A 17,275-nucleotide genomic window follows, 5' to 3' on the forward strand; every position below is an offset into this window, starting at 1 on the left:
TAATTTTCCAGTTTTTTGTAATTTCACACATTCATTTGACTTTCTAAAATAAAAAAAGCATTATTTTGTATTTTGTTAAAATTTCAGTATTCAGAGCAAGTTTAGTTCAAAAAATTTTCCAGTTTCTGGCCCAGAAATTATCACATCTTGTCTCGGCATGAAAAATTAACAGTCATGCCACCCAGGGACACAATCAACAAACAAGATTTTTGAGAATTTACCAATTGTCAAACTAGAATTTACTGAATTTTAATTTACAGATACTAACAGATACTTTAAATACAAACAAATGCTCTGCCAGAAATTCGGACTAGTTTCATCATGTTAAGATCAAAGTAGGTGAGAAAAAATATAACTCACTTTTTCTTAATGATGTCCAACAGACTCATTGCCATAAAATATCCTTTTTTAAATTTTGTGTTGATCTTTTATTATTTCACTGAAAACAAAGTATAACAAAATATAACATTTGAAGTAAGAAAGGCGAAACAGCAGGGCGAAAACAACTTGTCCAGAAAAAATGTATCTGATGATCGTGTGCAAATAGAACCAGTGTCTATTTACAAAAAAGTTGATGATCAGAAGTTTGTGTTGCATTCTTCCTTGTTGTACAAGACATGGGGAAAGTCAAGTCAATTACACAGAATGCAAAATGTCAACCTGTTGATAAATAGTCAAACGTGCCCAACGCACTGGGCTCAACTTCAGTAGCTTCAAGTTATTTATAGGCCCAATTGTAGACCCCAAGATATTCATCAAAGGAAAAAGTGTGCCAAATTTAAGCCAAATCTGACAATTTTTGAAGTCTCCAGGCTGCTCCAAAGTTTTAGCCTCATTTTAGCGAAAAACTCGTCCCCAGGCTTCAAAAATCAAAATTTTTGAAAAATGACAAAAACACCCCCAGATATTCACCCAAGGAACAAGTGTGCAAAATTTCAGCCAAATCCGACCATTTTTGAAGTCTCCAGGCTGCCCCAAAGTTTTAGCCTCGTTTTAGCGAAAAACCAGGTTATACCAGGGAGAAAGAATGAATGCCCCAGGAGAAACACAAATGAAATATCTTCTGGGTGAAAAAAGAATGAAATTTAAAGCATTCAAAGGATAATTCAGCCAGAAAATCAATGTTGCATTCTTCCTTGTTGGTCTTGTCATGGGAAAGGTCAGACCAATTACACAGAATGCTGTCAAATCCAGAAAAATAAGAGAAAATAAACACTTTGTTGTAGAATTCGAATTTTTATTATGATGTATTTAAGCTTCCACTTGTTTTTCTGCTTGGGCTCGGAGTCTGAGGGCTTCTTTCTTGGATTGATAATATAAAGCAGATTTGGCTTTACGCTTTTCTTCCAAGGAGTCGATAATTCCTGCATATTTCCATCCAGTTTCGTGGGAGAGACGGCCCAAATAGCAGAATTTACGTCCTGAAAGTAGTCATTGGAAAAAGATTTAAAAAATGCTGAAACATCAAAGAAAAAGAAAATCCAAAAGAAAAACCTTCAAAAAAAACTTGACAATGGTTGAGAAATATGATATTTGCTTATAAAAAGTTATTTTTGAACTGTTGCAAATGTTAAACTAAGACAATTTTTACTGGCACTCTGCCATTTTGCAGTGTTGTGACTAGACGCAAATCTGAGTATTAATAAGCTATTCAACCAAGACAGAGAAAGTTGCAACACTGATTTTAAGTGGCCATACCTGGCTTGAGTTTTAAAACACGGAGGGCAGATGGGACAACCATTCTCTTTTGTTTGTCATATGGAGATGGGATACCGTCAAAGACCTTCAATCTGTTCAAGGCTTCCATTCCTCGTTTAGTTTTGTGCGGGATCATACCACGGACAACTTTGAATAAGCATTTGCTTGGTGCACGGAAATGGTAAGGTCCACGAGATGGCTTGGTGGCCATACGTTTACGCAAGTAGTCTAAGACCTTCAATTTGTTTCTGAAAAAAGGAGATAACATTCCTATCTTTATGAGAGCCCTTAAGCAATTTTGACCCACAATGGTATGAAAAGTAAAAATATCTACAAAGAGTGGCTGATAAATTCAATCTTATAGAAAACCATGAATTACAGAATTATTAGACACAAAACAGCTAAATTCACCTGTAAAAGTTTCCACTGATGCAGATTCTTTCACATCGGACAACAACAATCTTTTGCCCTTGTAACAAGCATTTAGCAATGGTTGAAGCTAATCGACCAACTAAGTGATCTTTTCCATCAATGATGATTGGTTTTTCGAATCCCATTTTTAGTTCTTGACCCACACCTGAAAAATTAATTTTCAAATTTATCATCACTAATTTAATCATTCATATATTACAGTATTTTGATAAAATCAGATCTTTGTTATAAACACAGAAAAAATTGTAATTCCAGGGGGCAATCAAGGTAAACAAACTGTAGTATGTGCAGTAAGGGTCCTTTTTCCATGCTTCCTGAAGTGCACTGTAATAAAATGAGACGAGAAAAAATGTAAACTTAAAACTACATACATTTTTGCCCCACACTCCTTTATATACCCAATTTTGCCAGAGATCAAAATTATCAGGATTTATTATCACAAAATTAAACATGATACAATGCAAAAAATCCTGCCGTCTACAAAGCTCAAGAGCAGCATGGAACACCTAAACCTACAAGATAGACGTCCACTGCCTTTAAAAAATATCAGCTGTCTTCAGTAATGAAATTTTCTGTGCAAGAAACAAGAACTTGAACAAAGCAAATCACAAACTCTTCATAATGTTTTTGCTGAAGAAAAATTAATAGTTCCCTTTTTAAAAGTTAGTCTTTGTTGATCCTTTCAGTCCTGGTTAAAAGGATAATCAGATAGTTTGAGATATTTGGCCTGTAACCTTCTACAATCCTGAAACTAGCTGAGAGGCTCCGTCTACACTGTCTATACAAAATAATTTTAGTGTGTGAACTGGACTTAACAGAAAACCAGTAGTAGGCTGAGTATTAATAAAGATGCTATTCTTGGCTCAGAATTCTATTTTGGCTGATTAAACAATTGTTGAAATTGCGTGATATCATTGTTTTGATTGGAAGTGCGTGAGTCCAACTTTTTCAACAGCTTTTTTGGCACAAGATTCAAACAAAATGTAAATAAATTCAAACTGGGTCATAATCCAATGGACTCAACTCGTGATGGAATGTTGTGTAAGTTTTGGTTAGGCAGCAATCACAAATATCTTAGTATCGCATCGCCTGACCGACCGACTCTTAAAAATTGAGTAGAATTGAGTCGGAGTGTCAGTAAATTAGTTAGTCCAGGGTCTGGAGCTCAACTATTTTTTGCCTTTGATAATCTGATGGTGGAAAAACAGTGGAACCCACAAATTATGTAACTGAAACTATTAACTGTCACACCAAATTTGAATTTAAAACCAATCAGAATTCCCTCTTTTTTAAATTTATAACTAAGGTCTTCGCATAATTAGAGGGGCTGACACCATAATTATTCATTCTAAAATGGCAGAAAAAAAATATAAAAGTTTAACATAAACTTTTATTTTATTTTTAAAAAGAGAAGAGAAATCACTATTTTATAAGTGTTTTTTCTTTTCTTGTTGTATATAAAACATAATGAACAACAATGTCTTCCTCACTTGTGTTTTCAGATGTAAAAACCAAAAGATTTTGTTCAAAAAGTGTAAAATTAATCACCCAATTTGAAAATAAACAAGCATCTTTTACCACCCACTGATCAGATCTTCGTTCATTTCTACCGTATCTTATCTACCATTTTGCCTTCGACTTCTCGAAGGTTTATTTACATCCCCTTGGTTGTATCAACTAAAGATCTATATCTCAAACAAAATCAAGATATTGAGAGGGTATTTTAAAAAAGCCGTGCGACCACGAAACTCTCTCTATTTTGTTTTTAACACAGGGAATGAGAGAGCATTCTATTCGATATACTTTCTGCCGTATTAGCGAAGAAATTGCACTCCAACGTAGATAAAAGATAAAGTAGATAATTATAGGAGGACAGCCGTATGAAAAAGAAAGTGAGTATACATATTAGCAACAGCATCGAATATTACTTTTTCTTAATGGCAAAAGGAAAGACTTCCATTATTTTCTCAATGTGATTAGATTGGTTTTCTTCTTTAAGATCTTCATTGTAGAATTGCTTCGTAAACTTTTAGATTCTCGGAATTAGATTTTGTTTTGAACGGCAGTTAGTCAAAATCAATAATTAAGCTGTGGTTTTCCTCACTAAGATAAAAACATTATTTAAAGACAAACAATACGGGCATTTTATTTTTAATCAAACAACCACAGATATTGCGCAATTTAGAATTATTTTCAAAAGTTGACGCATGCGTCGACCGAAAACGGTCGAGGGGTTCCCTCTGACGTCCTATCGCAGCGCAATCATTCAAATCAGAAAGCGAAGATAGTATACAGCAGACTTTCTGACTATAAATTAGTTGGACTTTATGTCGACGATGTTTCCTTCACTCACTTCAAAAATTTTATTATTGCCAATCTTTTACAAGCGATTCTAGCACATTCCCAGTACTAACTTTGTTTATCATTACATGTGCCATTTTGTGCCAAAGGTCGCAATGTTTAAAGGTCATAATTTGAAAACACGCTAAACGCGCGCTAGTTTTGGCTGGCTATCGAACATTTTTCAAAATGGATGATGAAGTCAGACATGGGGAAAATATTGACTGGGTCCATTGCATTGTTGCAACTGGAGATGACATCACCCATTTAAAGTTTCATCAGTCTAATCACACATCGCCTCAGTTAACGTCTTTAAAAATGATAACAAGACACTCACTTCATAATCATATGAAAAGCAACTTCCCAAAGTATTAGCACGCAAAACTCTTTCTTCGCTCCATAATTACAAATTATAAATTTTGATGTTCACTCAACTTTCAAAAATTTCAAATGGCTTCTGAAGGCCTTCAAATTTTCTCGCGCTCTTGTCGCACCAAGTTGTTGACACAAATGCACCGGAAAATTACAGTACGAGTGTAGAGGCCAGCTCTGGTTCGAACAGTCTAGAATCCGTGCTCTTCTCCTAAGAAAAACCCTTTGCTTGGAGTCGAGTTGCGGGTTTATGGAGAATCGGTATCGGCTTCAGAACTCCAAATGAGCCCCGGTTGTGTTGGTTTCAGTCAGACAGAGATACAGTTTTCAGAGGAATTTTTCGATATCTCTACAGGAACTAGCAGTAAGTTTTATGTTCTTTGATTTCCTAAAGATCACAAACAAGCGAGGGGTCCCTTTAAACTGCTTCGGACCAATTTTAAGAAAACCCCGAAAACTTTAACGACCAACCGACAGACTCACTTTTTAGACCCATTGAGGACACGAAATGATATTTATGATTGTTGTCTTGAGAGTATTGATCTCCAGAGAAGAGTAAAACCTCCAAGTATTTTAAACTAACCATTTTTCTAAAGTCGAGATATCATAATTTGAAATTACCAAAAATGGGTTTTTACACGGTTCTTTTCGTTGTAATTCTTTGTAAAAGTAGCAAAAACTTGTACTTATATTATATCTCAACTTAGAAAAATAGTTAAGGCGAAAATATTTTGAGCTTTTTTGGAAATAGAAGAAGGAACCCACATGATACCAAATACCTCAAATTATCTGATTATTCCTTTAATGAAAGATTCAAGTACTGACTGTATGGTCTATCCATACGATCGATTTGACATTTAAACTGGAAGATAATCATATCATAACCATAGGAAAAGGTGATACAAAGTCAAAAATCAGGCCTTATTGTGGGTGGGCAAATTGATTGCTCAAAAAGTCAAATTAACCCGTGAATGATGTATCAAACAGAATTTTAAGAAATCTAATGTGTTCGTGGTGATCAGAAGTAAGATTTGGGAGGTAAACAATGTAGGATTCCAAATTATGAAGAGATTTAAAAACCAACCTTACGTTTCCACACGTGTCTTGGGTATGTCGAACTTTAAAAGAAAGAAAGCCGTGTCTGTTTCTACCATTTTGCGAGCGGGCACATTTCTTTCTCGCCCCGGGTTTCCAGCAATCGTCCTATGCTCCTTATGACGCCCACCAAATAATAAAGGCGGGGGAACGGAGGCGTACTTTTTTCCACGCCACCACACCATTTTTGACCAGATTGGACCCCACTGCACTACAGTATTTCTCACCCCGGGGGGGGGGGGGGGGGGGGGGGGGGGGGGGGGGGGGGGGGGTGGGGGGGGGGGGTACGGTACTGGGTTGCGAGCTGACGGGGGGGGGGGGTGCCCCGACTTTCGCAACTCTGGACCCTTACCGGGATAAAAAGGAGAAAACAAAGGAAAGTTTTGGGAATTTTACAACCCTTAGCGGGACAAATTTGACCAATTTTGACCTAATTTCGATCTTTCAGGGGGTAAAAAGTTGAAATTTTCCTATTTTCCGACCCTTAGTGGAACTGAAATTTGATTTTCTGATTTTTCCGACCCTTAGCGGGACTTTGGAAGTCCAAAAAAGGTACCCTTGAAGAAGGGCGGCACATACCGTACCCTCCATTTGCCTAAGTACCCCCCCCCCCCCGGGATTCTCACACACTATGTATATTATTAACAAAAACTACACTACATGATAAAAATAAAACGTAAACACAAAAGGGTTTTATACTTTATATGTACAATTAGAATTTTCTGGGTCGTTACCCGTACTGTAATTTTCTACTTACATTGTTATATTATTTTCCCTATATAAAATGTTCACAATCACAGATTCTGCTCGCAGAATTTCAAACTCTCAAGGTTATCTAAGATAACCTTTCGTGATCGAGAGCCTCGCACGCGCACCGTATTGTTGCACGCGAAGGAGCGAAAAACAAAGTTTTGTGCGATTTGCACGTGTAATCTCATTAACATTACAGTCCCGCTTGTCTGCGATTAATCCCGCTAGACGTTTGTAGAATACCCTGCATTCTTTCCCCATTGCTCCATTCGTGGAGAAGACTAGGGGAGTGAATGTTCCATTTTCAACTTGAAGTACTCTTTCGTTGTATTGTCTTTTCTTTTCTTTCTCGTTTGTTTCGTAGCACTTGGCAAGCTCTTGGCTTCGGTATCTCTGGGCTTGTAGGTCAAAGACCCTTATGTCAAAAAATGCCCGTTGACCCCTTGTCCAAAAGCTAACAGTGCTTACGTCAAGTCTTGCTTCTTTCGATTGGTTAACTCTCGTTTCTTCGCCTTCCTGGATTTCTGATAGCATTGGTTCGACTTTAATATCTTTGCATACTTCTTCTAACATCTCAGCAGTGATATCACACGCAGCTCGTTATGCCTCAGAGTGACAAAGCCTCCTTTTTTACATGACAGAGCATGCGCGACGTCGAAGGTTGCACCACATGCACATTTTGATGGCATCTTGTCGAGTATCCAACCGTAGCGCAATCGTATAGCATCAGTAAACTCATTTCTAGATAGGTCCAATCCATGTTCTTTCAATGGCAAGGTCGTCAGCCAGTTGGATACGCCTTTTTGACCGTTCGCAAGGGTACTCTTCGGGTGCCATTGATTGAATGAGAAAGTCGAGTTTTTCTTTTTGACGATCTGACCTTTCTTTTGTGATTTGATATTTGGTCGCTGGATTTTTAATTTTCTTTTTTCCAAGAATTTGATTTTGGTTGTCATTCGTCATTCGTTGGGAATTATTGAACTCTTCTGATGCTGTTTCCACAAACATCTTCAATCCTAAGCCACCGAGTCGTGGTGGAAGTGAGAGAAGCTGGCGTTCATCGTCACTGACAAGTCGACCACCAGTGAGAGCAGGAATCAAATGGTGTAGTATCACATCATCAACCGGTTCAGATACTTCTCGATGTCAGGGACTGTCCTCAGGAAGTACGTGAGTTTGTGCTGGTAACCTCCAACGAAATAGGCGTAAGCAGACTGAGGTTGACTGACGGCAATTTTGGACAAAAGCGTGATCTCGTTTACCCAGGTCAGAACTTTTTCCGCGATGAACGAATCTTTAAACTCTTGGCTGCCAATTACTGCACCAAGGTGCTTCGATCTTTGTGTTGTTATTTGGATATTGGTACCTTGAAAAGCTTTGGTTGCTTCTGCAATTTTCTCATTCTTTACAATGAGCCACGATTTAGTGGGTTTCGGATGGTAGCCAAACAGTGGACCTTCAACACTCAATTTGTCCCACCAGCTTCGAAGGTTGCAGATGGATCCAGCAGCTGTCAGATCGTCAGCAAAAGCAACTTCTTTCTCTGATCTTGATTGTGGTTTGATCGCCAGTTGATGTAGAAGGGGTGTCGTTCCTATTGCATATATTGCCATTCCAAGTGGATCACCTTGAGTGGTACCTTCAAACGATTTTAGTTCGCCACCACCGATTACGAATAGCTTAGCTGGTTTGGAATAGCAGTTTCGAACGTAGGTTGCCAATAAGGGACAGGTGATACCAATGTTGTGGAGGAAAACGGCTCTAATTAGGCTGTTAAATGCATTTTCAGCGTCAACCAGAAGTACTGCGTCTGTCTCTGCCTTTTCAAACATTGATCGCATTGCATGGATAGCAGCCTCACTTCCTGATTTCTGTCCGCACATTTGTGAATTTGGAACTGACTTTGTGATGTCTGCTTTAAGGACACTCATGACAACTTTGCCCATTATTCGTCGTAGTACTTCCTCGACGCCTATTGGACGCACACCAGGCATTTTGTCAAGAGGGATTAATCGAGATGCCATCAATGATTGTAAGGAATCGTCCGTGATTTCATTGGTGCATAGATGACGGATGACTAAGGATAGAGCGGTTCTCAGATTTCGTCATACTTCTCCAAAGCTTCTTGATGTGAGAATATGGCGCCAACCATCAGTATCTAGCCCCGAAGGACCCGATCCGCCTTTGGTTAGCTGGGCTGCTTTGTAGATAAGATTTTCATCAATCACCTCGAAGACAACCGGTTCTACTTGTAGAAGTGCACCTTGGAGGATAGCGGATTCGTCAGCTAGTTCCGCACGTGGATGCTTTACTCGAAGCTGTTTGATGGTATTGTCGTCTAATGGGAGTACACCTCCACGCATGTTGGTGGTTAGTAATTTGATTGCTCCATTAACGTTGCCTTTTTGCATCAGGTCTCGAAACTTTCGTGAGTTAGTGGCAAGGTCTCTCTTCTTATATGTTGAAGGAAGGCGCCGCTGTATAGTTTCCGCTTCTCGGAGAAGTTGGTGAAAGTCTCCTTTCTTCCAGATTTTCATTCTTCTTTCAAGCGCTTGGAGGTGATCTTTACTCTTTGAAGTTTTTGATGGCTTTTGTAGAAGAAGTGCTGGCATGATTTGAATGGCGGTGAATGCACAGCTTTGGAGTGGAGTTTTTTCGACAAACGCAGTCAACAGCTTTGTGATTTCTCGAATATACTCTTTTCCTGCATTTCCTTTAGGCAGCAGAAAAAGGTTCTTCTTCCATGTTACTATTCTTTGGTAGCACATATCCATGTCCCGAATGGCCTCGGACCCATCAACGTCATTCCAGCGGAATGATTGGATAATTGGGCATATTACAGCCTGAGGCTGATTATTTGGAGGGTCGGGTGGCGTTGGTGGTGTTGGTGGATCAGGAGGTTGCTTTTCGTTCGTTCCTGAAATTTCTTCTGACATCACTTTTTGTTGATTCTCTTGTGACGTCACTTCTTTGCCAGTTGGACTTGGCTTTGTAGTGACTTCCTTTTTTCCTTTGCAGAATTTTAAGTGATATTTCCTTCCACCTTCGGATTTTAATTCTTTGTCGCAATTTCCGCATGGGTATTTTTTATCAAGTGGTGGGAAAGGTTGCACGAAGGGTTGCGACGGAGGTAGTATTTTATCCTCGGGTATTTGCTCATCTATTCCCTGTTCTGCTAGATCTCTTGATTTTGGGTAGAGATTCGAGAGCGATTTTCCAGTGCCGATGTTGTTGACTTGCTGTGGTGGAAACACTATGAACTGTCTGATCGGTGGTCTTTTATCTTTCTGTGTTGAGGCGATGTTGATGATATCATCTTTCTTCCCAGCATCCATTAGCCATTTCTTTCACACGTAAACAATATCCCTATTTGTCGAAGGACGTTGTATTTGCGATTCAGACTACCGGGCGGGGTTCTTAGGCAACTGGTGACGAGCTGGGTATCAGAGGACAAGTTTTCAAAGAGAAAATATTTATTTATTCGAGCTGTGATCTCACGACGGTAGGGGATGTGCAATCCTCAAAAGGGGGACAATTTCATAGGTTGGTCTCTCAAAGTCCTAAAGGGTCCCAAAATCACCAAGATCGAAAATTTCCCTCTAAAAGGGTCACGATTTTTTAGGGCAATCGTCCGAAATTACGACAAAAATTCTCTAAAAGGATCTCTAAAATGTTTTTTTAGGGTTGATTTCGGATTTTTGTCTCGGCAGACATACCTACCAGTCACCTTGCAAATCTAGTACCCACCCTCCCCCGAGGTCAGCGTCCTAAATATAGCAATGGGACTGGTGGCGGATAGCACTACTGACTACTGATAAGCGCTACTACACATTACCAACCACCAGAACTGTCGTTAAATTAAATCAATCTAAAAAAAACACATTTAACGATTAACAACTGACTAATAAACCCATCGTTGTATTTCTCTACAGATTAAGCTTGCAATGGACTGTATGTCTATAATATATGTTCATTGAATACACTGAATTAATATTTGGAAAGGACGAAGGGACAGGCGGAGAAAGGCGCAAAACCGAACTAAGTGCTCTCATCATATTAAAAAGCATTTTGGGGATGCTTACTAATACAAAGGATGTTTGGCTAGCCCTTTAAACAGTTTAAAGTCAAATGGTAGGTCCGGTTGGTGTAATTGTCGTGGAAATCTGAACCATACTTGTCATAATCACTGACCTTTATATAACCCTGGACCAAGCAATATCTGCCATCTTTGATTGGAGTTTTTTTAGAATTGGTACCCAAGGAGAAGCCATTGCAATGCTAAAAATTAACGTCTAACGCCGCTATATCATCAAAAGAATTTGAGGGAAAGTAGACCTAGCTCTCTCGATGCATTTACACCACTATCGAGTAGTGCCGACATTAGGGTACCAATTTTCAAAAAACTCCGATCAAAGATTTTGCTTGGCTGGGATTGAGAAGCTTTGTCCAGGGTTATATAAAGGTCAGTGGTCATAATATCCTATGGATTGATATTAACAGGAAAGCACAGAAAAATTTTAAATAGTAGCCCTTATCTCTGGACACTCAAAAAACTATATATAAGACTTTTAAGCGAGTATGACCAATTTCTGTACTGAACGGGCTATTTGATATAGAAGTTGCGATTTGTGATGGATTAAAAAAACCTGAGCAAAACCTTTTTGAATAAAGTAGAGCAATTTTATCATTTAATTCATGATTTTGCTGGACCCAGAGATTGCGATTACTTCAATTCAATGCAAACAAGCAACATGCTGAATGGACCTACCTGATGATGAAACTTAGATAGCAATAAGGAGAAAAACAATCATTAAGAAAATATAGCGCTTAGCGAAAATGCATTAAATGTCATCATTGATTGTTGATGGGGGGGGGAGGGGTTTAGGGGAAAAAGAAATAGAAAGTTCCGGTTGCAAAATTGCAAAAGTTTTATTGACAATTGAATCATGCTTGATGGTGGCATTGTTATCAATAATTTTTTTAAGTGAAAAAACAAAGAAATGTATGGAAAAAGCCCAATTCAAATCTGCAAAAACGGCGATTTCCGGCATATTTCCGGCATTTTCGGCCGGAAAAATCTTTTTCTCAAAAATCGGACTCGGCAATGATTTGGGCATTGTTAATACGCATCTTTGAGCAAAAAATCAGCAAAAACTAATGATAAAATCTCGAGAAAATCTTGAGCAAAAAATCAGAAAAAACTAATGATAAAATCTCAAGAAAATGCCAAATAAACATTTTTCCGGCATATTTCCGGTATTTTCGGCCGGAAAAAATTTGTTCTCAAAAATCGGACTAGACCATGTTTTGGGCATTGTTAATACGCATCTTTGAGCAAAAAATTAGAAAAAACTAATGATAAAATCTCGAGAAAATGCCAAAAAACCTGTTTTTCCGGCAAAATTTTTTTTTCCAAAATCGGGCTCCGTCACATTTTAGGTATTATCATTTTGCATCAGTGTGCAAAATTTCATAGAAAAATATAAAGTACAGCTCGAGAAAATCAAGAAATACCGTTTTTCCGGCGAAAATGGGCTGCACCGGCGATTTTTAGAAAGTTCCGGCTTCAAAACTCAGTTCTATTGACGATTGAACCATGCTTCATGGTGGGCATTGCTATTAATAATGTTTTTGTGTGAAAAAACAACGAAATAGAAGGAAAAAGTCCGATGAAAATCTGCAAAAATGACGATTTCCGGCATATTTCCGACCGGAAAATTTTTTTTCCCAAAATCGGGCTCCGTCACATTTTAGGTATTATCATTTTGCATCAGTGTGCAAAATTTCATAAAAAAATATAAAGTACAGCTCGAGAAAATCAAGAAATACCGTTTTACCGGCGAAAATGGGCTGCACCGGCGATTTTTAGAAAGTCCCGGCTTCAAAACTCAGTTCTATTGACGATTGAACCATGCTTCATGGTGGGCATTGCTATTAATAATGTTTTTGTGTGAAAAAACAACGAAATAGAAGGAAAAAGTCCGATGAAAATCTGCAAAAATGACGATTTCCGGCATATTTCCGGCATTTTCGACCGGAAAATTTTTTTTCCCAAAATCGGGCTCCGTCACATTTTAGGTATTATCATTTTGCCATCAGTGTGCAAAATTTCATAAAAAATATAAAGTACAGCTCGAGAAAATCAAGAAAATACCGTTTTACCGGCGAAAACGGGGCTGCACCGGCGATTTTTAGAAAGTCCCGGCTTCAAAACTCAGTTCTATTGACGATTGAACCATGCTTCATGGTGGGCATTGCTATTAATAATGTTTTTGTGTGAAAAAACAACGAAATAGAAGGAAAAAGTCCGATGAAAATCTGCAAAAATGACGATTTCCGGCATATTTCCGGCATTTTCGACCGGAAAAAATTTTTCTCAAAAATCGGGACTCGGCCAAGTTTTGGGCATTGCAATACGCATCTTTGTGCAAAAAATCAGAAAAAACTAATGATGAAATCTTGAGAAAATGCCAAAAAACCGGTTTTTCCGGCATATTTCCGGCATTTTCGGCCGGAAACAAATTTTTTTCGAAAATCGGGCTCCGTCACATTTTGGGCATTACCATTTTGCATCATTGTGCCAAAAATCAAAAAAAACTAATGAGCCAATCCTGAGAAAAGCTGGTAACAGACGGACGAACGAACAGACGAACGAACGAACGGACGGACATCGGTTAATTTATAGGACCTCTACCCCACCGGGGTAGGTCCAAAAAAGATAACGACGAATACAAGACAGAAGATACAAATGAAGTCATCGAAATGGAAATATTTCTATATAAACAAGCAATTTCTTTTTACAAAAAAAAATATTCTTAAAAAGTATTGAAGATTATGAAGAGGCTTTATCCTCATACATTTGTTCGACTTCTCGATAATATTCTTCGATTGGTACTCGGAATCGATAAACGGACCCTTCTTCTGTGGTTCCCCATTCTGTGAATGAAAAAGAAAATGAAAATGATTTAGACGACCGACTTTCTGCCCTGCGGAAAAAAAACTTGAAGGAAAAAAAATGCATTGACGTCAAAAGAGAGTACAACGCATTGACTGTAGAAGGCCAACTTTCTGCCCACGTCAGTTAATAAAGAATCAAAATGAGTGAAGAAAGTGGAGCGTCTAAACCAGAGCTAAACCCTTTCAAGTAGTTCCAGTTTACAGGATAGAATGAAGTCAGTAATGAACGAGTGCATGCCAATGCAACGCCTTCAGGTATCATCCAATACCAGTAAACTCGACCCCAATCCCCTCCCATGAAGCTTTTAGCGAATGAGTTGAGTTCTAGTTTAGACGGTCGACTTTCTGCTCTGCCTATTCTAATTGTTAGAGTAGGCAAAAAGTGGGCACTAATTTGGCTTTTAAAATCTTTGCTTGAAAAAGGTTGAAAAAAGACATTGCATTGACGTCTAAAGAGGGACTTTAGACAGCCAACTCTCTGCCAACTTCAATTCGCAATTGGAATAGGCAGGGTGAAAAGTGGGCCGTCTAAACTAGAGCTGAGAGGCGCATAAGCAAGTTGATTCTCAAAATATTCCGGGACAGAATTCTTACGAGAAAAATAGGAGGCTCGAGAAAAGATACTTTAAGCTTCAAATGGTTGAATAAGGATAAGTACTTTCAGGTGCCTAATAAAAGCCTCCCCACTTGTTGATTGTTTGATTTTTTCCCAACCCCCCAGACCTTGTTAGGGTCACCAATCAAACCTTACTAGGGTCACCATCCAGACTTTTTAGGACCCCTACCCGTACATAAATTTTTGGAAATACTTTCAGCTGTTAAAAGAAGAGTCTTGAAGAGTCTCTAATTTTGCTCTAATAGCCAGCATTAAGTCTATACCTTATTTTTGGGGTATTCAGAGGTCCAATTTGCAACCCCCTGATAATAAGCCGGGGGAGGGGGTTTATTAAAGTTTGCAGATTTTTCCAACTCCCCCCGTTTACTGGCTTAACAGTGACAACGGGCTTTCTCGTGTGATTCGCATTAGAAAAAAATTACCTTTCTTTTTCCAGTCGTTGAATGATTTCCAGTAGTCCATGATTTGTTTTCGACAAAGTTGAGGGAAATTTTCTTTCTCTCGTGCGTAACAATCGGCCATTCTTTCACGATAAATCTTCACCATTTCTTGTTGCACCACACGTTCTTTCGTCTAACAAACAAAAGAATGGACTGAATGAATACTTTTTACGAATAAGTGTTTTTTATAAGAAAATCCAAAGCTTTTGAAGCCTTCTGATGTTCTTAGCTTTGAGTTTGAAGCCTAAAAATTTCTCGTCAAATAATGTTCTTATTTTCACCAGACTGTTTATGTCTATTTTCCAAAGAGATCAAGTGTTTTAGATTAGAGTCCGCAAAGTCTTAATAACATGTTCTTAATATTTTGCTCATCGAAGTCTTATGTTCTTATATAAAAAAAACGTGTAAGTGTCAATTCCAAATATTGTCAGGGACAACTTTCAACCAAAAACTGCAGTATGAATAAGATAAATACTAAAATTTTCAATCCACATATTATGAGAATGCTTTAATTTCCTTAACGTTAACACAATTATTTTTAACGAGAATCTTTATTCGACAAATAGTGACTGGACCAATCAATAAAGCACAATTTCCCAAAATTATCAAAATTATTAAAGTGGTCAACCTACCCATGCTAAATGTGCAGCATGCCATTGGACAGGATCTCTCCTTTCAATTTCATCAAAGGTTGGACCATATCTTGTTGGTGGAGCAGGTTTCGGCTTGACTTCTTGATCTTTTGGCATCTTTTTTTATTATTCCTTTTAGTGCACTGAAAAATTAAAGGTTTGTAAAGAATTTTTACGACATCAGATAAGCTTTGAAAATCTGCATGCAAAACAAAGCACCTGTGTGAAAGTGAAAATAGGATGCAGAAGCAAAACCAAACTTGTACATGTCGTTTTCACAAGGGTGCAACCGAATGCGTTAGCCTAGCGTTGACAACCCTCTTGACTTAAAATAAAATGATGTAAATAGTTTAAAGCAAATACTCAAATACTACAACTATCGGGCCAAATTGAAAAGTCCCGTTTCTGTCACGGAAGGAAATCAGAGCCTTTTTTGGTCTATTTTTGAAAAATGGTAAACTTAATGAAAATAGTTAGTCCTGAATTAAGCCTTTAAGTCTACACTTCCAAAAAAATAATTTCATAAAAGTTTCCTCGTTGAATAATTGAACTTGAAGGTTCTGTCACGGAAGGAACGCAGCAAAGACATTAAAAAAGACAAAAGTAGGCTGGCACTTCCTGTGAATTTAAGAATTTAAAACAAAATACACCAGAAGAAATGCTGCATTGAAAAAAGAACGGAGTCAAAAAATTAATTCAATGGACAGGCCTTTGCAACTGAGAAAGGCAGGTCATGGGGGACACCGTCACGGAAGGAAAAATTCCTATTTTCAAAATCACAATAGCGTAAGAAATGGGACTGAAACTAGGGTACACATCATATCCAATGAATCATATACCAGCTTGACTATTCAGTTCATTCAAAACCTTGGAACGGTATTTTGATTGTCATTCAACCATAATGGTGATAAGAATTAGGAAATTTTATAGGAAGATTTAAGCGTTTTTAAGCAAAAAACGTAAAAACGCGACCTTACAAGCGAGTGAGCTACTTCCAAAGGCTCTAATTAGCACATTTCCATGGTGCTGAAGCGATTTAGAGGGTTTAGAACCGGCTGGGAACAGTAGTTTTGCCAGAAAACCGGTTTTTAGGCCTCCAGAGCCGCCTGGGCTTACGCTGTAAGCTTACAGCGCTTTACTGGAGCTTTAGTTAAGCTTATTCTGAGCTACATACAGGGCTGAGCTGGTTCCCAATGGTCCTAAACCTCGTGGGACACTCCCTTGCAATGGATTAGACCCATTGAAGTCCAGCGAAGGAGGCAGAACCGACGAATTTTCACTAAAATAGCCTAAAAACGTTTTAAAAGCTCTATTTAAGCGATTTTAAAGCTTTTTTAAGCAAAAAACGTAAAAACGCGACCTTATAAGCAAGTGAGCTACTTCCAAAGGCTCTAATTAGCATATTTCCATGGTGCTGAAGCGATTTAGAGGGTTTAGAACCGCTGGAAAGTATTTGCCGAAAACGGGCGGCCGCCAGAGCCACCTGGGCTACGCTGTAGCTTACAGCGCTGTACTGAGCCTTAGTTAAGCTTATCTGAGCTCATACAGGGTTGAGCTGGGCCCTGGTCCCTAAACTTGTAGGTGCAATGGAGACCCATGATGTCCAAGATTCTAAAAATAACAGATATTTTTAATCCGTACGGAAGGACAAGGGAAAATGTCACGGAAGGCCAATAATTTCAGACCTGTAAGTGAATATGAAGGGAGGTGTGGAAGTAATTTCATTTTTGTTAGGGGTACCAAAGTTAGAATTGCAATAATATAAAAATAGTGCACTTGCACAAAACGGTGAAAAAATTTTTGTCTTGAAATTGTCACGGAAGGAATTCATATTGAAAAGTTTCTGCTTGCAGTACTTTTTTTTTTATTTCAAAATGAATAAACCTATTAAAACTAACAGGGTATGTACTTGTTTTAAAACACATTTCATTTTTAATCATTTT

General features: G+C 38.3%; 2 protein-coding genes across 3 annotated transcripts; both read right to left on the reverse strand.

Moving 5' to 3' along the window:
* Positions 1 to 1,216: 1,216 nt before the first annotated feature.
* On the reverse strand, positions 1,217 to 6,020 carry LOC136801902 (large ribosomal subunit protein uL13-like). 2 transcript variants are annotated; one of them, XM_067058581.1, is made up of 4 exons: positions 5,932 to 6,020; positions 2,110 to 2,275; positions 1,699 to 1,946; positions 1,217 to 1,421 (listed from the first exon to the last, which is right to left on the reverse strand). In XM_067058581.1, the coding sequence occupies exons 2-4, from the start codon at positions 2,253 to 2,255 to the stop codon at positions 1,252 to 1,254; spliced, it is 564 nt and encodes a 187-aa protein (XP_066914682.1). In that variant the 5' UTR covers positions 2,256 to 2,275; positions 5,932 to 6,020; the 3' UTR covers positions 1,217 to 1,251. The 2 variants fall into 2 exon arrangements, with proteins under 2 accessions (XP_066914682.1, XP_066914681.1); XM_067058580.1 differs by having other exon boundaries at positions 5,927 to 6,017.
* A 7,421-nt stretch (positions 6,021 to 13,441) lies between these two features.
* Positions 13,442 to 15,499, reverse strand: LOC136801968 (NADH dehydrogenase [ubiquinone] 1 beta subcomplex subunit 10-like). Its single transcript, XM_067058665.1, has 3 exons — positions 15,333 to 15,499; positions 14,683 to 14,833; positions 13,442 to 13,623 (listed from the first exon to the last, which is right to left on the reverse strand). Exons 1-3 carry the CDS (start codon positions 15,447 to 15,449, stop codon positions 13,520 to 13,522), a joined length of 372 nt encoding a protein of 123 aa, XP_066914766.1. The 5' UTR covers positions 15,450 to 15,499; the 3' UTR covers positions 13,442 to 13,519.
* Positions 15,500 to 17,275: the final 1,776 nt, after the last annotated feature.

This window comes from Clytia hemisphaerica, unplaced genomic scaffold (genome assembly GCF_902728285.1).
Source record: "Clytia hemisphaerica strain Z4C2 unplaced genomic scaffold, Clytia hemisphaerica genome assembly, whole genome shotgun sequence".
NCBI classification, from domain to species: Eukaryota; Metazoa; Cnidaria; class Hydrozoa; order Leptothecata; family Clytiidae; genus Clytia; species Clytia hemisphaerica.